Below are 23190 nucleotides of genomic sequence, written 5' to 3' on the forward strand. Positions count from 1 at the left end.
TAGAATCCCTATTATGCCTGCATTAATATGGTTCTCTTTGGTGATCTCTGTAAGTACATTTTTAAGAAAAAGAAACTGTACTTATAGTTTTAAATTTAATTAAACTAAATTAAATTTTTAACTAAACATTTATTTTAAATTATAGTTTTAAAGTGAATTTAAAAGCCTCCATTTTCTTCATTGAAACTTCCATTTTTATCATATTGTTTATGTATATATATGTGTGTGTGAGCATATATATATATATATATATATATATATATAGTGTGTGTGTGTGTGTGTGTGTGTGTGTTAGGGGAGGTGTGGGGGAGGTGTGCATGTGGAGGTCAGAGGGCAACTTTGTGGAGTTGGTGCTCACCTTTCTTCCACCCTTGTGTGCAGGGACCGAACTTAGGACTTCAGGCTTATGCTGCAAGTACCTTTAGCCATTGTGGCAGCCTACTGGCTCTTAAACTGATAAAGAAAAAAGAAACAGCTCCATTATTATAGTAAGCTTGTATCTCCTGGATACTAATGACCCGAAGGATGCTTGGATAGGTACCTCTGGGGTGTTCGGCCTCTTCTCATTGCTCCCATGTCCCACGCCTTTGTGCTATAGCTGCCAGATACTGTGTTTGCTGCTTGGTTAATAGTCATTGACTCTGCTGCATGGTTAATAGTCATTGACTCCCCTTGCTCTCCTGAGTGGCGAGGATAGCTCCCCTTTCTTTAGATTATTTCTTCATTTTGTTAAATTATACTATCAGGAAATACTAGCACTTTTAGAACAGTTTAACCCCAGATTTTCTTTATCTTTTTTTTTTTTTTTGTTGTTGTTCCCAGTCAATCTATGAATTTGGAAGAGTGTAGAATTCTTTTAAAAGCCTCATATTATCTTTTACATGAACCACTCATGTAGCTGCTTAAGAAAAATCCAGGGTTCTGATTCTAGAAAGCGAAGGTAAAGTTTTTTTTGTTTTTTTTTTTCAATTTTGGTGTTATGAAGTTCTATAACAATTCAACTATATGTGAGACTGTTTTCAGCTATTTTACTTTTCAGCTTTTGTGTGTGTCTTGAGGAGCCCTTGTGATCTGCAGAAGCATTTCCATTAGCTTAGGGATAGTCTTAATGATGGAATTTTCTTCTTTATCCTTATTCTGGTTTAATAACATTTCCTATAATCAGATTTTGACATTATTGAATCCATTCTCTATGCCTTTGTATGTTCTGGCATTGTCCTTATAAGATTTCTTCTTCTTCTCTAACCCATGTTGAGGGGTTCTTTTGGTGCTCATGTGAATGTGCACATTGATGAATAAAGTAATTGTTTTTTTTCATTCTAGACTTTTTTTTGATCTCTTCTTCAGAGCATCTTGCCTGTGTAATAGGTATAAAACCATGTCAACTCTCTCTATAACTTAGAGTTTTTAATTTTTCTAAATTATGTTTCTTTTTTTCAAGTTTTCTTTATTTTTATGGAGTATATTTAAGTTTGGGGTTTTCTTTTAAATTTCTGGTAGACCTCAATTGATTTTTTTGTCTTTAAACAGAGTCTCACTACAGTGCAGTGAGCTTACTGTGCAGCTAAGAATGTGAGAATTCAGGCGCGATCAGGCAATGAGCCAGCATCAGGGTACCATTGTCCATTCAACTTAAGAAGGAGCATTTGACTTAGAGTGGGTAGGAAGTCTTGTCCCCAAGTCTTCTGTAGGTTCTGGGATTTGGAGGGCTTTTCCCTGAGGCACAGACACCTGCGTTACTTAGCAAGGGGCATGGCAGTGTAAATGTGCCTGCAGCTGCTGCTTAGCCTTCTGTCCGATAAGGGAGAGTTCAGCGTGGTCATGGAACATCTCCTAGCCTGTCCCTTTCAGCCTGGACCTTGCGTCTTTCTTCTGAGGGACCCTACCTGGAATGTTTAGTGTCTGCTCCTCGGGGATGTTCAGGATGTCTCTGCAACTCTGTGTCCCTCTTCACATACTTGATTCTGCCATTTTGACACAGCGTGAATAGTGTTAGCTTGACCATACTAGCTGTGCTTTTTCTTAGAGCATTTTTGAAGTCTTTTTGTGTGTTGATATTTCCCCATTTCTTTTCATTGATCTGGCTTTCAACTTTTTTCCCTAGGCTTTTTTTTTTTTTTTTTTTATCTATGAAGGACAAAAAGACAAAGACACCTGTCCATTTAAGACATCTGCTGAGTTTATCATCTTGAGTTGGTGGCTTTCCTAAACATTTTAATCTTAGACATTTCTCCAGATTACAGAATTCCTCTGATAATCTGAATGGTGGCATTTTACTTTCTCTTGGATCTAGTGTCTATCTAAGTGCAAGAGAAAAAGGCCACACTTGGAAGGAAACCATAGTGACAATCCTCTCCTTGGAAAGGCAGGGCTTCAGGAGCCTGCTGCAGTTCCTCTCTGCCTTGGCTTATGAGAACTGAGTGGAACCTGCTTTGAGGCAGAGCCTGTTTGAAAGAAGGCGGCAATCTCATCATCATTTCTCTCCTAGCCCACTTTTTCTGGTCACCCTTTCCCTAGGTAGCGCATGCTTGCTGGAGGGTTTCTTCCTGTTTTTCTGAGAGATGAAGGTCACACTTGTTGTACATACTTTTACCAAAGTTTTTTGTGTGGATTTATTTTTATTTTTATTTTTGTCCATTGTTTTCGGTGTGCATATGGGTTGTGCCTCTATGTGTATGCACAGTTATGTGTGAATTTATGAATGTGAGGCACACAGAGAGCATTGCAATGATGAATGCTGTGACTGCAAAAACTGCAGGCTCTTGAAAGTATATGCAGTGGGTTTCCTATTCGGTGTGGTATCTGATTGTATCAGTTTCTCATTACTTTCTCACCTGAGTAATGGTTTTATAGTGTGTGTGTGTGTGTGTGCTCTTGTGTGCATGCACACAAGATAGAGACAAAGCATTTGAAAACTTAAAAGTCTACTTTAGATCACAGTGGAATGGAAATATTCATTACCATTATTAGAACGGAGTTATCATGAGTTAGAGGAGTTTTGCTCTTTCTGGCTGTTTATTTGAAATTGGAATGTCTAAGACCTAACGTTGGACCAAGGGGAAAACTCACAAGTAGTCTCAGAGTTTAAACAGGAGAAGGCAGAGTGCAGGAGCTGAGGTTAAAGAGATCAACCACGGGGTTGGGTAGCAGAGAAGGAGTAGAGAGTGGTGTGTGAAAGCGAGCAGGACTGTGAATGCAGGTGTCTGTGGCACTCTCGTGTGACCTCTGCACCCAGCCAGCTCTCCACATACATTTCTCTTCCTTGCCTCATACAGTAAGAACGACTTCAGCTTTTGGCTGAGCTTCACTCCCGTTTTGGTAGTTGTGTGAGTCTTTTGACGTCTTCTTTCTACCAAATCTACCCCACCTTCCACACTGGTCACACGCTTTGCGTTATTTCAGTTTCCCTGGCATTTCTCTGCCCCAGGCTCTCTTGTCTTTCAGATGGACTTCCCCCCACCCCCAAATCTGCCTTTCCCCTCACTTCCTTGATTTTCCTTCGCAGGTTTCTCTTCTGTTCTTACTGCTTCTGACTTCTGTTGTGTTGCTGGCAGACAGACTTTGGCCAGCTTGGCGCCACGTTTCTGCCCTGTGGCTTCTGGGTATTGACCCCAGGCTTTCCAAGTTTAACAGTGCTTGAGAATGCAAACAGCGAACAACTCCCTCGACAGGAAACGGGTTTAGCACAGGTGCCTTTATAGTAGCTTTCCAAAGGGAGGTCAAACAACCCACTCATTTTATTTAGGAAAAATATTTATAAGTACAGTTATACTCTGGGCCTAGACCTGTGAACAAGACAGAACAAGGACCTTGGCTCTGGGCTTAAGATGTTTGTTAAATCACAAACAAACAATAAAGTTGCATAGATAAAAGAGTTAAAAATCAAAGATATCAAAACTTCTTTTTTAGTGATGAAAGTCCTCCAAAGGGCTTCAATGGCTTCCAATTTTCTGCTTTTCTTAGTCTAACATTTACACTCTACAGATTTCTATGTTTTGTATAGGTAGGGACTAGAAATGGAGGGCGTAGAGACCTTGGTTTGTGTTTTGTTTTGTTTTTAATAACCTGTTTTCATAGAAAACAAGAACATTTCTTTTAGATTTTCTTAGTTAACCTGATATAAGTGTGCCCGTTTATTCAGTAGTTGAAATGAGAAGCTATTGCAAATGTAGTAACTTCAGTGTAGAAAACTAACACTAAGGAATTGGTTGTATTTCCAGCATGAGCTTTTTACCCACTAGACTGTGACTATGAATAGGGCATCCAGAATCATGTAGTTTTATTATTTCACAATCATATTGCTATTGCTTTTAGTATCTTGACTGCTTTGTCAGGGAGAAAAGGGATTATTTGGCTTACACTTCCACACCGCTGTTCATCCTTGAAGGAAGTCAGGACAGAAACTCAAACAGGGCAGGATTCTGGAGATGGGAACTGATGCAGAGGCCATGGAAGGGGGCTGCTTACTGGCTTGCCCAGCCTGCTTTCTTATAGAGCCCAGGACCACCAGTCCAGGGAATATACCACCTATAATGGGCTAGGCCCTTCCTTATTGATCACTAACTAAGAAAATGCCTCATAGCTGGATCTTATGGAGATGTCTTCTTTCCTGAGGCGCTTTCTTTTCTGATGACTCCAGCTTGTGTCGAGCTGACATAAAACCAGAATGGAACTGGAATATACTCATTGCCATGTTGTACCGCTTTCCCTCCTTGTCAGACATGATGAAACTCATGTGTTTACCCAGGTAGTACAGAGACAAGTTTTCTTTCCGGGGCAGGTGGGATTCATATTCAAAGGACCAAGTTTAAATTACGGTTTTTCCATTTGCTGTGTGGCCACGAAGTTAACATCCTTGAAGTTCATCTGTGTATGCGTAAAGTGCGGCTACTAATGTCAGCGTCACAGCACTGATGTGAAAGTGAAGGAATAAAGTCCCTGCTCTGCAGGAAGTGGCGGGTCGGTGAGCATTCAGACTGCCTTAGCCAGAGGTTAAGAGGTTTCCATCCCTGCGACATCATACTTCAAAGGAAAAAAAAACTATAAGGAGGGAGAGGCATTAGGGCCCAGCCCACCAAGTCCCTAGGCTCTTGCACCCATGGTGGCACAGACTCTACATCATGGTGAGAGATTGTGACAAGTGTGCATATCTCCTACAAAGATTTTTTTTCCCAAAGAACTAATTTTCTTTGGCTCTTCCCTCCCCTCTAAAAGGTTTCAGCACTTTGCAGTAGTTCTCTACAGTGGGGACGAAACTACAGCATAGACTTTAAAAAAAATAAACTGTATGCCACATTCTGTGGCCCTGAGCAATGTCAATCAGATTCATACATCTGAATTTTTGATAAATTTGGGACATTTATGATTACCTAGATCCATTTATATATCTGTTGTAATACATAGTTACTTATTTTTTAAATTGTGTTAATTTATTTGTTGTACTGGAGATTGTATCCAGGTAAAAACCCTACTGCTGAGCTACTGTCCCAACTTTCACTTTTTATTTGGAGACTTCTCATTATATTGCCCTGGCTGGCCTTAAACTGGGAATTCTCCTGCTTTGGCTTCCTGACAGCTAAGATTGCAGCTTCTGTGTTTTTGTTGTTGTTTGTTTGCTTGTTTATGCTGAAGTTGTTATTTGGTTGCTCATGAGAATAGAGAATTCAGAACGGTTCATAAGCCATGACATCCTTGTGTTAGCTTGTCCTCTGTGCTTTTTTCATTTATTATGTAGGTGTGAGGTAAGGCGGGAGTTAATCCTCTGTTCTATTATACGAATATTTGCATCTTATGCACACATTTAAATATTTCCCTATGCTGTGCATTTCTTCACCTCTTTTTAATGTATCTAATAGATATAATTGCAAAGGACCTTTTAAATTGCTAATCATACCCTAAAGAATAACAGTGATTTTCAAACAGTACAGAGTGTAATTATTTTTTATAGAAACAGTATGTACCTGCCAAATGGGTACTTTGAAAATGAAACCACTTTAGACTGTGAAACTGCTTAGAAATGTGATTCTCCATTGCTCCCTTTTTCTTACAGCCAGAAAACAGTGATGTGGACATTAATTATGACTGTGTACCCAAGACTGGTTCTTCCCCTTTTAAAAATCACACTTTAGAAGCAAAGTTTCCTTTTGGCCAAGAGCAGTCTGGAGACATTTGAATGCCCTGGCTTGTAGCTGGAAAGAGGATTTGAATGGAGCCTTGGGTAGGTTACCACCTGTCCCCAGAGGTGACATACTGTAAGAAACGCCTCTGATTCACCGTTGGTGCAAGGCAACAGTTTTCTCTAGTCCTCTTACTCACTCAGTAGTTCAGTGTAGTGAGTTTATATTGCAGCCTCCAACTCTAAATACAGATCACTGATTTATTCTGACAACATGTCCTATTGCACATCTGTTGCAAAATGTACACAATACTTCATTGTTAGGGGCCCGTTGGTTGTGTAACAGCTTCCTGGGTTTGTTAGAATCCACACACCGAGTTCTGATTCCCACATACAGCCTAATTTGTAAACTCTTTTGGCTCTTGTATTGTCTTCTTTGGTTTTGGTAATATGCTTCTGTGGTCAAAGTGAGTTTCCAAAGCGAAGTTTTCTATTGACTTGGTTGTATAGGTGAGGAATCAGAAGAAAAAAACCAAACATTCTTTTGCGTGTGTTTATGTAACAAGGTTGCTAATTTAATGCTTTTCTTGAGATAGGCAAGGTGACGGTGGTGGCTTGCAACAGGGCAAGTTGCCAGGATGCCTCTGACTTTCCCAGCTTAGAGGTGCCTATTAACTCAGATTTCCAGTAGTACACTGCCTGCCAAGATGGTGTTTCATTTTGAGTGGCGGTTCTCCATATTTACCATACTGCAGTGTTACTTGGAAGGGTTGATAAAACTCCTTTTGTTTTTAAAAAAAAAAAAAATGTCCCATGCCCAGAGTTGTGTTAGGGCTAGTGCAGACTGAGCCTCAGAATTTGAGGCTAATGGGTGCCTCAGTGATGTGGGTGCTGCAGGTCCTGGGCCTTCATTTGGTTACCATGAGCACTGGGAAGCATTTTGTTGTCTGGGCTTTAAGCGCTAGGTAAGCTAGGTGCTGCATTTGATGGGGAGAGAGAGAGGAAAAGATCAAACAGTTTCAGGTGTCTTACCTGGTGTCCTGGGTTTGTTAGCCTCAGAGTTGTTACAGTGTATGTTACAACCCTGAGCATTCCTATTGATTGTTTCCATTACTAGAAATCAAATGGAATTTAGGAGAGGCAGTGGGTTTGATTGTTAACACCAGCCTTCTCTTTCTCCTCCGGTTCCCAGCCTGTGCCTTCCTCTGACCCCCACAAAGAGGTAACCAGAGATTAGCCACAGGCTGGGTGTTTTTGGAAGGGACAGAATGAGGCAGGATTTATTTGATTGGCAAGATTGTTACCATTATATTAAAAGCCCCTTTGTTTTGGCTTTTAACTAGGCAGCCTTCGTGGCAAGAAGGACAGTGATTGGTTCAAATAAACCTTCTAGTGTTTATTGAAGATTTCCAAAGCAAATCCATTTATTTAATCTGTTACCCAAGAAATTAATCTATTTAGTTTTTGAATTATGTCATTGCTACCACTTAAATAAAATGAATGTACCAAATAGAAATCAGTCTGATCTGCTTATCAGTGAAGGCTATGTTGAACCTATGTGCTTGAATTAGACTGCTAGGCCTTCATTGATTAGGAAGATGTGATTCATACTTTGCATTCAGGAAGGACTCTCATCCAACTCATGACAGTGGCTGGTTTTGCTTTTTTTTTCAAATTAATTTTTTATTTTTTTAATGTTAGTTACAGTTTATTAACTTTGTATCCCAGCTGTGTCCCGCTCCCTCATACCCTCTCAATCCCACCCTCCCTCCCTCATCTTCTCCCTACCCCTTTCCAAGTCCACTGATAAGGGAGGACCGCCTACCCTTTCACCTGACCCTAGGTTATCAGGTATCTTCAGGACTGGCTGCAAAGTCCTCCTCTGTGGCCTAGCAGGGCTGCTCCTCCCTCAGGTGTGTGTGTGTGTGAAGGAGGTTCAAAGAGCCAGCCATTGAGTTCATGTCAGAAATAGTCCCTGTTCCCCTTACTAGTGTACCCACTTGGATACTGAGCTACCATAGGTTATATCTGAGCAGGAGTTCTAGGTTATATCCATACATGGTCCTTGGTTTGAAATACAGTCTCACAAAAGACCCCTGTGCCCAGAAATATTTGGTCCTTGTGGCGCCCCTGTCCTTTCCAGGTCATACTAGCTCCCCCTTCTTTTATATGATTTCCTGTACTCTGCTGAAGGTTTGGTTATGAGTCTCAGTATCTGCTATGATACACTGCTAGGTAGAGTTTCTCAGAGGCCCTCTGCGGTAGGCTTCTGTCCTGTTACTTGGTTTTGCTTCTTAATGAAAGGACAAAGTTAAACCTCCACATCATCTTTGAATAGTTTCCATCTCAGCATTATCTGGGGGTGTTCGAGTTTGTTCCTGACACCTGTTGAATTGAGTGGATGCTAGAACTTTAGAATGCAGTTCAGAGCATGAAATGCTGCCTTCAACAGGACTCCTTTAATTTTGCTTATGAAACGCTTTGTCAGATGTTTCTTTTAAATAATGCCCTGTCCTCAGATTTTTCCTAGAATGAAACACGCTGCCAGGTAAAGGATTTAAGAGATCTAGGCCATGCTTACTCAATGAAATGCAGCCGAGTGGAAAATACCCCGTCTTCCTGGCTCAGAACAGTAGGTCCTTTCTGATATAGTGGTTCAAGGAGATTGTATTCTTAAAAGAGCTGCTTTTACACGGAGATGGACTTACTAGGAGCAGGTTTTTGTCTTTTGTAAGATTGTGTGTTGGAGTTGCTTTCTGCAGGAATTCATGTCTGTTAAAAAAAAAAAAAAAGCCACATCTCCTCCAGCCAAGGAGAAGCTGTTCTTGAACTTGGTGCTGCTTTTCAACCTTCGCCCTCCTGTTGGGAAGACTTGTCTGAGTCAGATCACTGAGGATTAATAAGGAGTGCATTGCTCAGCACCCTGCAATGGTTCGGTCAAACACCTTGGCCTTGAAGAGTCAGTTATTCTTTTGCTTAGTAAGCCCAGAAATTTCAGGTCCCACTGCAAAATGCAGCCTGCCAGCCCGTGGCTCTTCCGCATGTCTCTCCCATTATGTCTAACAGTGTCACAAATAACCGGATAGATTACTGGTGCATTTGATCTCTGGCTGTTGGAGGAAGATTGGTGCCCTGTGCAGTTCATCCTTCTACTTGAAGAAGTTTGGTGTCTTACAGAGGAAAAATGGAAGTGTTTATTTTAACCTGTTAGGAGGAATAGCAAGTGGTCAGAGAGCCCATGACAAAATTATTTAGAGGCAAGGACAGAGGATTCTGGGTCAGATACCGACAATGGGGATCTATGGTGTCCAAAATGTCTGCCGGACAATGGAGGGCTGTGACGAGAAAGAATGGTGCTTGGAAGGGACGCTGAGGCCAAGGGTAGAAGGAATCTACTGGTATAGGTAGGAGCTTTGTCTGTGGGTGAAAAGCAAAGGAAAAGGAACCAGTAGACTAGATGTGTATAAAATACAGCGACAGAAGTGATCACAGCAAGAGAAACAGGTTTTTATACTTACTGGTTTAGACATTTTTATGATTTAACTTAACATGAGATATAACCAGCAATAAGACCAAATATTTGGGGTTTTACATACTTTCCACTTAGCTCTATTTATGCTCCAGCCTGGACTCAGTAAAACACCCCAAGGAATTGATATGGTTAAAAACCTCCTCACCATTCTCATCACCATATCCCAGTGTTTACAAAATACTCAACCAAAGCCTGTGCCCTTGAAGAGAACTCTCTAATGAGAATTCACTTGTGTTTCTCCAGGTAGCCCAGCCATGACCCATAGGAATCTGACATCCTCCAGTCTGAATGACATTTCTGATAAACCAGAGAAGGACCAGGTAAGCAAAGACTTTTCCTCTTTCAATTTTAACACAGACTGTATCTAAGGAATGCTGGCTTGCGTTAGAGATCATGTTTGTCACCACCAAAATGGACTGTTATGTGCAGAGGGGAGTTTGCTCTTTTTCTAAGGAAGCAAGATGAGTAGGGAGCAGAGAAATCAGGGTTGGCTTTCGCCTTTGTGATGCATTCATCTGGCTCTCTTAGCTTTGGAGCTGTAAGTGCCTGAGCCTGAACATATTAATGACCTTTACTGTGGGTTTGTTGTAGGGATTAAATGAGGTATTTTATGAAAAAGTGTTTTGGTGTAATATAAAAGGCTAAGAGGTGATGGTAATTGCCAATTTGTATGTGCGTGTGTGTATGTATCAGGCAAAGGTAATGGCATCTGTCTGACTCATTCTCTCTGTAGTTGTTTATGAACCCACATTGCAAGTGCCTGTTTGTAATAGAGAACAGAGATTTTGAACCTTTGCTATTTTTTTTTCTTTTGAAAAAAAAATGTGGTATAAACTGGGCCATCTTCCTAGTTGGCTGGGTATCTAACAGATAGATTATATTTCAACAACATAATATATTGATACTTCCTGGTGAAAAAAATATCTCAGGGCATCAAAGAAACGAAAGTTCCCCATTTCAAAGACAACACAGGGGCCATTTGGTAAAGCTTTTCCTGTTTTTCAAACGTGATGATGACCTAAATTCTATCTTCAGCACCCACATTGAAAAACAAAACCAACCAACCAACTAACCAACCAACCAAACAAAACCAAAAACCCTAAAAATCCCCCAAAGCCAAAAATCAAAACAAACAAACAAACAAAAAACCAAAAAGGAATAAACAAAAACAGGTGCTGCTGAGCACACTTGTAATCCTAGGGCTGGGAACATAAAGACAGAGTATCCCTGGGAGGTTCTGGCCTTCCAGAGTAAGATCAGCAAGTTCCACCAGAGAGAAACCCTGTCTCAAAATAGCGAGTGATTGATAAAAACATCCAGTATCAATTTGGTCTTCACACATACACACACCACAATACAAACATCACATACCACAACACACACACACACACACACACACACCTAGCCTGCTCCCAGAGTTACAGGATAAGCAGTAAGGGGTATGCATTGAGAAAATATGGTTTGGTACTTGTTTCAAAGCTGGCTAGGTATGTGACAGGCCCAGCTTTCCCCTCTGTTAAATGGAAACGATAGTACTTCATGTAAACATCAGAAAATCAAGCATCTGATTCTTGCTCTTTTAACTTCCTTTGGTATAGCACAGAACACAGTTCTAGCTGGCTTCATGCTGAGGACACTAAGTGGGTATCATTTGCATGGCCTTATTCTTTATATCTGTCTCTTTAAGTAAGGTAGCTTTGACGATTTTTTTCATACTTTGCTATTTTTTTTTTTCCCTACAAAAAGCAGTATTTACGACCGTGTTCTTTTCTAACTGGCAGCCCTTGTAGTAATGACAGAGTTTTATAGGCCTTGTTTGAATGCTAAAAAGTACAGGAAAGGTGAAATTACTCTCTTACTTATGAAACAGCTCTTGGATTCTCTCAACCTTCTCGTTGGCACTTCCTTAAAAGGGCCTTCATTTGCCCAGAGCAGATCACCACAAGAACCTTTGGAGATGATCTCTTGTTCCCACTTTCCCTCAGTTCGATATGTTCTCTGTAGCACTGCACTCCTTCCCCTGTGGATTAGAAGCACGATGGGTTTCTAGAAAGTCAAGTTTGACAGTTCCCTGAGATCTGGCGTCTTCCTTTGTTCGCTGGTGTTTCTGCAAGAGGCCTCTTCACCAGGACTGATGACCTTGATATTCACAGTTCTTTCTCCTTCGAGCCTTCTGCACAGTGTGAGGGAGCAGAGCATTTGCTTGTGAGTGTGTTGGTGGGTTACACACCCGTGTTGGAAGAGAACTTGGACCCTTAGAGTGTCCTTCAGAGCTGCTGAGCTCACTGGTTCCAGTCAGCTCTTACCAAACTGCTAATTATTCACACCCTCTGATAGGGGGCATGGAGTTGGATAAGACAACACCAGTTAGAGTTAGGCATATCTGGCTGATACAGTTTTGAGTAGGTCTTCTTTTATTAGGGGGGCTGTTATTAGCTAGAAATTTGTGAACAGGCAGCTGGCAAATCTGAAAGAAATTTCTTATTTTATTGGGTCTCTTCAAATCCGGGCATAGGTAGAGGGTGTTTCATGGCTTACAGCATGAATTATATCAAATTTAACTTCAAAGATCAGAGTACATTGGAGCATCATGGGGTTTGGGTTGACTTTGCTATAAAATGTGTGTGGTTTGGATTATTGAAATCCTCCCAAGAACATCTGATCGTCTCTGAGGTTGATGTTAAAGTCAAGATAAAAGACCCAGCTTAGGGATTTTACTTGTTCTGTTTGCAAAGCTAGCAAATGAAAGCTAATGAGTATATCTTAGGAGCAATTATCCACCCAAATACAGCTGTCACTGGAGCCAGATAATCCAATGAGGTCTGTCTTCCAAAGGGACCTCTGTTCTTTGCTTCCTTCCAAAGGCTGGAAGAGGAGCTTAAACTGACCCTCAGTCTCGTATACCGTCAGACATGGAGGAGGGGTAATGGGGTAAAAGCAAGCTAATTCTTCACACACAAAAGTACTTGGAACCTTTTAAAGCAAGAAAAAAAATGGACTTGCAAGTAGATGAAAGCCATGGAAACTCCAGGTTTTATTTCTGTAACCTGTTTTAATACCATAAACCTGGCCTTTTTCTTTTTCTTTCTTTCTTTTTTTAACCTATTTTTCCTCTGTCTGGATGGGGAAAGCAGGTTGCCAGGCTTGAAGTTTTTTGAAAAAGCTTTTATAATTAATTAGCCAATGTCCTGGAAGTGAGTTTGGCAGTAAAGTCAAACTCGTCCTGGGTGCTTTTCCAAGTTGGCCTCCCAAACTTCCATCCAACTGTATCTGAAGTTTCTGATTGACTGATGGTTCTGACTGGATACAGTCTGAACAGTTGTGACCCAGCCTTGTGGCTTCCTGGAGCTATATAACTTCTACCCAAGAGATGGGTTTTATGTTCGAAGTGATGAAGAGGAACAGAATGGCCCTTTCTGACAGCTACAGGGTGACACAATTTGAGGACATATTTTAAGCGAGATTCTGTTTTGGAGAAGCAGAAGAAACAAATCTGCGGTGCACTTTTTCTTCCTCGCTCTGCCAAGCCCATGCACTTAGGATTTCAGCAGTGGCTGCCCAATTGAAAAATAGCTCAGAACAGTTAAGAGCAGCAGAAAAGCCTACCCCCAGGGGAACGATGCAGTGTCCCAACCACATCCCTGCTTGGATGTGATGTTTATTAAGCAGAAAGACACCTGTGTGGAGTACATTAACAAACACATCTGGAGCTCGTGGAGTTGTACATCTACATAAATTATGTGGTTGCTTCTCTGCCATGTGCTTTTGCATTAGCAAATTTTCCCAATTGTCTTTGCTTTGCCCTTTTCTATTCCTTTGTTCCTTCTCTGAGAAGCATAGCTGCTTGAGAGATGCTATGCAGATGCAAGGCTCAGATATCATTTTTCACGAATGAGGCGAGAAGACATGGCAAGGGGTTGGTGTTTTTCCTTCCTAGCATTAGGGATCACATCTAAGGTTTTATCTAGAAGATGCAAGAACTGAGCTACATTTGTAGCCCTGGGATGGCTGTCCTCATCATTCCTTTGTTAGCTTTAACTCGTAGAGATGCACTGTGCTTACAGCTCTTTATAGGGCTTCACTCTACAGACTGAATGGTGCAGTGTCATCTCGCATGTACAGGGTCAATGGTAGGGGAAATTGCAGCCTGTAGATCCACAGTGCATGCAATAGAGATGCAAGCACTTTGCAGAGTCCCAGGAACACATGCAAAGATTCACGTGATCTGGTAACATCTTATCTGGTTGCTTCATTTGACAGAGTTATCAGACAATGTATCATAATAGGTCTCCCGGAGGAATTTGATCTAGGACTAATCTTTAGAAGTGCATCAGGATCATTTTAAGGATTACCTACTAGCTGTTATCTTTAAATATACTTGGAAGCCTTGATCTTTAATTTTGAAGGGTTGGTCGTTTATAGAAATAGATGTAAATTTAAATATTTTGTCAGGGAGTAAGGGGATAAACCATTAAATCATGTCGGAATTTGAAGTTGCTGTCTTGATGACTGTAAAATGGAATCTAGAAGGACACAGTCTACAATCGACTGACTGCTATTCTTGTTCTTCTTCTACATACACAATGTAGGACTGACTCATCATAGCTGAGCTGGTGTGACATTTTCATGGCTTCAAAGCAGAATTTTCATCCTAGGGCCTTTGCAAGGATTCTTTCATATTCACAGAGATGGACATGCACCAAGACAGTGCCTTTTTTTTCCCAGTGGGTCTACTGATTTTGGGTGGTCTGACTTTACTTCATGGAGGAAGTTGCAGTAAGGACTTGTGTGAGATTATAATCTTGGCCTTCAAATGCTCGCAGGGACCTCCTGGACACTGCTCTGCCAAAAAAGCCCCAAACAGAATCACATCTGTGAAAACTGGAGAACAAAAGGATATTGTCAGTCCTTGTGTGTCCTCAGTCACTCCAGATATGGTAGCAGCCATGAGCTTCCTCATGGTTCTATGGCCACAGCTTTTCTTCAGCTGTGTGTTTTCTTAATTTTTAAAAATGTTTTATTTTTCAATGCACTTTAGCTAAAATAGAATTGTACCACTTCAACCTTCTCTTTCTACTCTCCAGCTCCTCCCCGGACTCCCCTCCAACTCTCAAACCCATAGCCTCTTTTTCTTTGATTATTATTGTTACACACACACACACACTTATAAAAATACAATCTGATGAGCCCATTATTTTATTTATTTATTTATTTATCTATCTATTTATTTACTTTACGCCCCGATCTTAGCCACCTCTCCTCCTGATCCCACCCTCCCTCCATCTTCCCCCATCCCTCCTCTCCTATTCTTCAGATAAGAGGAGGCCCCTCCCCAGCTCATCACGTCACATCAGGACTGAGCGCATCCTCTTCCTTTGTATTATGTGTTTGAACATTGGTTTCAGGGCTGACCATTTTGTAGCGTATAACCACTAAAGGGGCTCATCCCTGGGAGAGGACAACTCTCCCTTCCTCAACAGTCACCACTGTTCTTTGAAGCAGGGGTAGAACCCTGTGAGATCCTCCCCTTCTCCATTAGCAAACACATTGCTATTGTTTCTGGTTTTGTGAGAGACTGCTTCACAGCAGACATCTTGGGATTCTGGTTCTTCGAATCTCTTGCACACTCTTTCCTGAGCCATAGGTGAAGGGACTGTGATATAGATGTTTCTGTGGGGACCAGGCTCTGCGTAATCTCATGACCTCTCTATTGTTTCCAGTTGTCGTTTTCTGTGATGGTCTCTGTTTGCTATAAAAAGAAGCTTCTTTGATGCAGCAGGACAGTAGCTACACTTACCTCTGGGCTTAAAGATATAATTTAGAATGCAGTAAGGAATTCTGCCAGTCTAGAAAAGTGACAGCAGTAGATTCTTTCCTATGGTGCGTGACCGCACTAGCCCTGGAAGTTGGCTAGGTTTCCAGTACCAGGCATGTTTGCCTTCATTTTTATTTTTATTTTTATTTTTTTATTTTGGGGACTGGGATGGGGGTTTTGGGAGGTGAATAGTAAGATACAGGTGATACAAAGTGAGAAATGGAAAAAAATGGGGAGATGAATGCCAACTGAAGAAGAGGGAGGGAGGTCAGTACAGAAGGAGAAGGAATGGTGAGGGACAGATTATAAAAGTTGTCTGATAAAGTCTCGGGAATCATTTTATATTTGTCAAAAGTTATGCACGCTGTGTGTGTGTGTTTCTTAAAGGAAGTTTTGCTACTTGGGTTGACAGTGTACCCCACAAGAACCGTAGACTAACAAACTCCCCAGTACCAGGCACAAGAAACTCTTTTTAAATGGTTGCAACTGACTCCCAAAATAGTATAGTCTGTTGATGTAGCTCTTGGTTGTTTCTCAGAGGTTGAAGGTAAGTTCCTTGTATTAGTCAGGGTTCTCTAGGGAGCAGGACTGACAGAGTGAATATATGTGTATGTTTGTATGCATGTATGTGGGATTGACTAGAGTGGTACACAGGCTGTGGCCCAGCTAGTTCAGCAATCGCTGTCTCCTGATGGAAAGACTAAGAATCCAGTGTGTAGTCAGCAAGGCTTGGTATCTCAGCCTGAGTCGGAATCCTGAAGAGGTATGTTTTAATACCAGGGAAGGAATGCCTCAGCAGTAGGACAGATGAACTTGCCAATGAGAGAGCGGGCAAACGGGAGACAAGCAAAGCTTCCAGCTCCCACCTCTTTTTGTGTAGGCTGCCATCATGTAGCCCAGACTTTGGGGTTTTCTCCCCTCCAATGATCAAGATTTAGGTTCTCCCCCCTACAGGGTCCCATAAAGAAAATCAGGAGGAGTACCCAGCCTCTTGGGTTTTAATGCATTCCAGATGCAGTCAAGCAGACAACTAAGATTAGCCACCGCACTCCTACTGCTGAAGATACCAGACACTTAAGACACAGGACTTGGGTGCTCTGAGTTGTATCTAACCTGTTCTGTGGTATAGTTTCCATGGTACCTGAACATCCTGTGCAAGCCGTGATGGGATGGGAGCAATCAAACAGTCCCTACCAGCTGTAGCACCTGTGTACCACAAGAGTGTTTGGCATGGCAAGATATCCACACAGGGCCATAACACTGACACGTGGGCAGTAACCAGCCAGTGTCTAATGGGCTGTGTGTATTTGAAAGGGATGTGGATGGCCGTGCAACACTCATCCTTAAGCTCATCCTTAGCATCAGCTTGCCCTGAGACAATTAACCATGTCACGTCTGTCTGTCATCATCCTTCTCTTTTCTACTAGGAACCAGACTTACTGTAGTTTCCTGTCTCTGCTCTGTGTCCTCTCCCATGTTTCAAAAGCTTTAACCATTCGTGGCTGTTAGAGGTTGAGGAATGGTGTACCTGCTAGTTTAAAGTACTGACTTAGAAGCCTGGACGCAACAGAGAAGGGGTAGTATGTTTCAGTTTCAAAAATCATGCCACGCATGTGCTATTGTGGTTTGAATGGATTTCACTTATTTATCACGCATACCCTTGATGGTAGATTCCAAGAGGTGAGTGAAGTTGGTTTGTCTTTTGAGTCATAAAGCTCCCAAATTTGGGACTAAAGTTAGATTAGATGCACCAAAAACCAAGTAAATACACAAATAGGATGATTTCCTACCACAAAGAACACTGTCCTGACAACACTGTCCAGGAGTTTCAGAAGGTAGGGAAGCAGAGTAGGTAGGAGTGGATCAGGAGAAGCCTTCTTTCCTAGGCTGAGAGAAAAGCAAGTGTAGAGGCCCCGAGGCAAGAATGAGTATGTTTTATTTAAAAACAGAAGTCCAGAATAAGTGGCAGAAGCAAAGCCAGCAGGTGTGCAGTGGTGAAAGGGGCCCGGGAACACAGTCAGGGAGACCTTTCTATTTTATTATAAGTGCAGCGAGACACTATTTTTATCTCTTTACGTGGAGAGTTGCATGTTCTGATTTACATTATAAAGCAATCACTGTGGATACTGTGATAGGATGGAGGAATTTGCCAATGTTCCAGACCACCTGGTGGTGTTACTATATAAAGCATTGCGTGAGCACCTCTGTGTATTAAATTGAGAGCACAATCACCTAACCAGGCCAATTTCTTAACAGATTAGCCATAAACGCGAGGCCTTATTAGTACCAATAAAGGAAGTTCTTCTGTAGAACAGAACTGTGGGAAATAACGAGCTTTCCTGGTCTAAAGAATTGCCTATGAACCCTGAAGCAATTATTCCACACTAATGAAAACATTTAAAAATTCTAATGCAGTGTAAGTGGGCATGGGCATGCTATGAGACACGAGCGAAAGTGTTTGAGTGATCACGTTCATGCTGGCTGTCCCCTTTGTGTCCCTGTGGCTGAAATCAGTCAGGCTATGCAGTAACAGGTACATGACGAATGTTACCAATGCCGCGTATACTGGCATCTTTGCCGAGGAGTGGGCCAGCAGAGGAGGTTTTATGTTTGGAAAGCAACAATGGCGTGCACAGGAAGATAACACCTGTTCTCTGCTACAGCCTTGCACTTTTTTTTTTGTATTTTTTTTTTGCTCACTCTCTGTCTCTCTGTCTTTCTGTCTCTTTCTCTGTCTCTGTCACTCTGTGTGTGTGTGTGTGTGTGTGTGTGCGTGTGCATGTGTCCAAGGCAGAGGTTGATGCTGGGTGTCTCTCTCAGTTGCTCTCTGTCTTACTGTTTGAGGCCTGGTCTCTCGTTGAACTGTAGTTCACTGACTTGGCTAGCTAGATTCTGTGATTGGTGAGCTGTAGGGATCTGTCTCTGCTTCCCTTTGCTGGTGTTAGTGACACCTTGCCACACACAATTTTACTTGATGCTGGGGAATCCAAATTCAGGTCCTCATAACCTGAATGTTTGTGCTTATAAACACTTCATTGAGCAAGCCATCTCCTTGCAGCCCATGTCACACAGTCTTGACTGAACTTGGATTCTGAATGCTCGGAGCACTGCACCCCTGTATTATACATTTAATAAAAGAGTTTGCCATGATGGCATATCTTAAATAATAAAGTGGCGTGTATGTATTAGATATTTCCTTTCCTTTTGTTCTCTTCCATTTGCATCACTCTTCCTGTCTGCTATGATTGTGCAGAGACTATGTTGTGAAGAGTACTGGGATGGCATTATTTGTCATCTTCTAGATATATTCTCATATCACTAGGGACCCTGTTTACTATGACCTCATTAAGCAAAACTTGGAAGTGGGAAATTGCTACAGAGCCAACAGCAATACCTTTTAGGCATGGTTAGTTTATCTAAGGCCATGGTTATAAAGCTTTATAATAGTTATTATATCTATATATGTATATATATATATATATATATATATATATATATGTAATCACTGTTTACTTACTGTGGTGACACTATTGTCTATGATATTTTAAAAGCTCACAGTTCCTCAATGAGAAGCATTCAAGACTGCTATAAAATGCAAGCAAGGCAAATGTAAACAATATATTTTAGCTCTTGAAAGTAACCACTGTTAGCAGCTGGACGTAGAGCCCATGGTCTTTCTGGATGAATGGATAGATACTTCTACAGTTACACAAGTAAACAGGACTTCAGTGCAACCCACTGTATTCTTTTTGAAGGTCATATGGTATATATGAATCAAATTTAGTCAAGTGATCTATTAGTTAACACCAAGCTGTTATTTCCTTACAACTATAAAGCATACCTATATGAAACACCAAGCTGTTATTTCCTTACAAATAAATACAAGCATACCTATAAGAAACAGCCTTGTTGTAATAGCCTTCATGACTATTTATAAAGACGTTTTTCTAGGTGTGGTTACTGGGTCACCATGTATTGACAATCCAATTAACTTCCCAAAAGAAATACCAGTTGTGTTCTAGATCTTTAAAACATGTTTATAAGCCCCTTTCACTGCTAATGTACAGTCTGCCAGCTAGACCCAAGTTTATCCTTTACGCAGTCGCTTAAGGACCAGGTGAAGCGGGGACTTTCAGGGCTCCTGAATTTTCCTCTTAGTTCACCTTGGGGGTTTCTTCAGAAGTTTATAATGTAGATATTAAGATGGAGTTTATGCTCCTAGTTTGAGTGGATGCCCAGTCTGGCTCATTTCCTCTATCCCAAGGTACAGATATGAGAAGTGTAATGGCTGTAGCCTTGGCCACTTGTTTTGTTAGCTTTGGCTAACAGCAGCAGGAGTTCTGTTCTCAGCGCAGAGACAGCCGTAGAAGCTCCCTGGGAATTTCCTTGGCAATCAAGAGATGGCCTCTCTTCAGAGGTCCTTCTTGGTGGTCTACCCCTGGAACAGAAAGAAACAGTGCAAGCTGAGTCTGACAAGACCTCTGTGTGAGGTGCTACTGAACATATCTGCAGTGTGGCTGTGCTCTTCCTTTCTCCCATTCCTTGGGAGAGTTTTAAAGAAACTGAGTTTTAAAGAAACCAAGACTCTTAGCTTGGTCTGGGGTAGGCCTCCTCAGGAGCTTGAACGGAGAGCTGCATGTGGGGGAGTTAACAGGCGTGTAGATCACCCCTTTGCTGGGTGCCATAGTTGTGGCCTCTGCTCCCCTCAGTAGGGAATATCAACAGAGCAGAAGTATGAAGAGGTCACGGCATCCAAGGGTGTTTGTTGCTCTGCTCTTTTTCCTGGGAGGGGGTGTTGAGGACTTCTTAGTGTTTCTGTGTCACTTGCCTGTTGATCTATAGGCCAGTTGATTCCTCAGGTTCCACAGTTTTATTGGCCCCTCACAGAGCTTCCTGACTTCTCCATGTGTTAGCAGCAATGCTACAGTTTTACTCAGGGAGCTGAGCTGATGTGAAAACAATGTTTCTTTTTCTTCTACAAACACATTAAAAGGCCAGCAGTAATTTCTTTGATGATCTGAGAGCCAGTGGCCATCCACATAGACATTCCTGCCTGCGTAGCTCTCTGTGCCTGTATACTAAGAATGATTGCATGGGTAGCCATTGCGAACTTTGAGCTTCAAAGCTGACTGCCCTGTTGCTCACTCAGTGGTTTGATTTGATAGCACTGAGATGAACGTCCCATTCATAAGAGAGCTGATTGAGTTTGTTCCTGTGTAAGGAATCATTTACAATTGACATAGGTAGGATACTCCTTTACACTGATGCTCTGGAACGGTTAATGTCAACCTCATTTTACATTTACATATACTGGCAAATTTGAGATTTTAAGAGATTAATTTTCCTAAAGTTAAATTTAATTAAGCAGCAGAGCTGAATTCTGGTCTGCATGCCTGTACTTTTAATCTGCAGTGAGCTCTGCCTGTAAATATTAGGGTCGCTTTTAGGTCTGAAACCACAGTGAAGTAGACAGGTGTCCAAGTGATCACTTCTGGACTCTGAGGCACACATCATGTTGAACGAACTAATTACTGAATTAGTATCTTAGAATCCAAGGAATTCCTAAGGCTCTGATGGTGTCTAGTTGGACAATTCCGCTGCCATGGTGTTTAAAAGATGTCACCCTATGTGTGTGTATCCTCGACTGGATTGATGGAGGTCAGTGAGAAAAGGCTCATATATATTTATTTTGGTGTGTGTGTCTGTGGTGTGTGTGTGTGTGTGTGTGTGTGTGTGTGTACATACATCTGTGTGCAGGTGTGCTTTCTCATTTGTGTACATGTGCCCCACCTTTTTTTGTAGACAGTGGAGTTTGCTGTTTTGGCTAGACTGGCTGGCCAGCAAGCCCTCAGTGCCTGCCTATCTTGACCCATTCAGCCCCAGGGTTGCAGACATTGGATACCTATCTTTACCCTGGGTCCTGGCGATCTGCTCTCAAGTCCTGTTGCTTGTACAGCGTGCACCTTCTCCACTGAGCAATCTCCCCAACGCCACAGCACTATGATTTAAAAATGGTACGACGTATGGTCTAAGGCAGGGTGATTCTAACTATCCCCTACATAGACTTCAGGGAAAGGAAGGCACCAGGGCAGGCCAGAGAAGCCAATGAAAGACAAATGAGTACGCTGGGAGCTATTGGCCATGTAGAGAACATAAATAGTAGAAGAAGACAGGGATGGTAGCCAAATGAGACATTCGTCCTTAGGTGAAAAGTCAGGTAGAATGTGGGGTAGCCAAAATGCGACTGCAGCTGTTGTTTAACAATACAAATGAATGACTTCTTCTCCAGCCAATGAAAAATAGTGTGGCCTTTCCTGTTCTTTGAAACAGCGGTCGTACATGCTGCCGTCCTGATGAAATGCCGTCTCTGTGGCTGTATCTCTGCAGTTAGTGTCTTGTCAAGTTAGCAGAAGTAGATTAGATTGACAAGTTGACATATTCATAGACCGTGGTGGATAATCCGGTTAGGACCCATTTGATTTATTAATCTTCACCTGCTCTGCTAAAATGCCTCACGGTTCTTCGACTTTGGGGTTTTCAGGATCAGTCCTCGCTGTGGACAGAGTCATCTCGAGGTCATCAAGTCTGATATGTACACATCCTTACAACTTTAAATTTTTTTTTGTTTGTTTGATAGTAGAGAAAGCACTTGTAGTTAAACTTTGACTTTAGGCTCATCTCAGGATTAGCACTGAAGACAGTAAGTGGATTAAGTGTTACGTCTTTTGAATTTCAATTTTCTGGTTCACAGTACAGAATTATAATTCACTCATCACTGCCTTGCCCGTGAGGTGCTTGTCTGAAAGAGAGAGCGTTTAATATATCTTAAGGTGTGATACAAATCTCACTGTTGTGGTCACTTTTATTAAGTGAGCTATTGCCTTTCAATTTTAGTTGGTTTTGCTGTAAGGTTGGGTAGGATGCGAGTCAGTTTTCTATCATCTATCATTCCTCGCCTTTCACATTCACATTGCTAATCTGGCTCTTAATATTTTGTACTATACTGGTTTACCCTCACTGTCGTGAAATGTGCCTAACAGTCTGTCTTGAATTTATTATCATAACCACATTGATACTGGACTCAAAAGTACACTTTCCTTTATCATTCTGAGACCTATCTTTCCCTTTTAAATTTTTATTTTTAAGTGTATGCACATATGTCTGATCCCCTTGGACTGGAATTACAGATGTTTGTGAGCCACCAGTGGGTGTTGGGAATCAAACCCAACATGCAACTCTTCCCCCCGGGAGAGTAAACAGTATTGTATCTGCCGAGCCATCCCTCCGTTCTGGGCGTTTCCTTGGGGATGTTTTGGGAGCGTGTGCCTTGAGCCCCACCATTAAATATCCGAGCAGGTGTAATTGCTTCTGTTCAGCATTTCCAACACTACCTAGGACCTACTGTGTACATTGCGATGTTGTCACATGGCTGTCACGTGCTGCTCATTGTTTTAGTGTGTCTACCTGCAGCGCTGTGGGGAGAGTTCAGGGGTCTAGCCCGTTGACTTCTGGTGGTGATGATGATTATGACTCACTGGGGAGGATGATATTTGTGTTAGGAATTTCTTCTTTTAAGTCTAAGTAAAGGAACATGAGAATGTCTCACAGAAAAGAGGTTTCATAAAATGTTGCTGTGCTCTTATAATTTCATTCTGGTGGAATTTCTTATGTTCACTGGCAGTGTATTTTAATACATGCTTGAAACATACATTCGTGCCTATCTCATTC

At 41.8% G+C, this 23190-nt stretch overlaps 1 protein-coding gene across 7 annotated transcripts in view; it reads left to right on the top strand.

The window, feature by feature from the left end:
- Nucleotides 1-23190, top strand: part of Slc4a4 (solute carrier family 4 member 4) — a 426516-nt gene that overhangs the window by 265024 nt on the left and 138302 nt on the right. For all 7 annotated transcript variants that reach the window (XM_060381236.1, XM_060381237.1, XM_060381238.1 and 4 more), the window contains one exon: nucleotides 9891-9967. In XM_060381236.1, the coding sequence (XP_060237219.1) occupies nucleotides 9891-9967 (77 nt within the window). The remainder of the gene's footprint in view (nucleotides 1-9890; nucleotides 9968-23190) is intronic.

Source organism: Meriones unguiculatus, chromosome 3 (genome assembly GCF_030254825.1).
Source record: "Meriones unguiculatus strain TT.TT164.6M chromosome 3, Bangor_MerUng_6.1, whole genome shotgun sequence".
Classification (NCBI taxonomy): Eukaryota; Metazoa; Chordata; class Mammalia; order Rodentia; family Muridae; genus Meriones; species Meriones unguiculatus.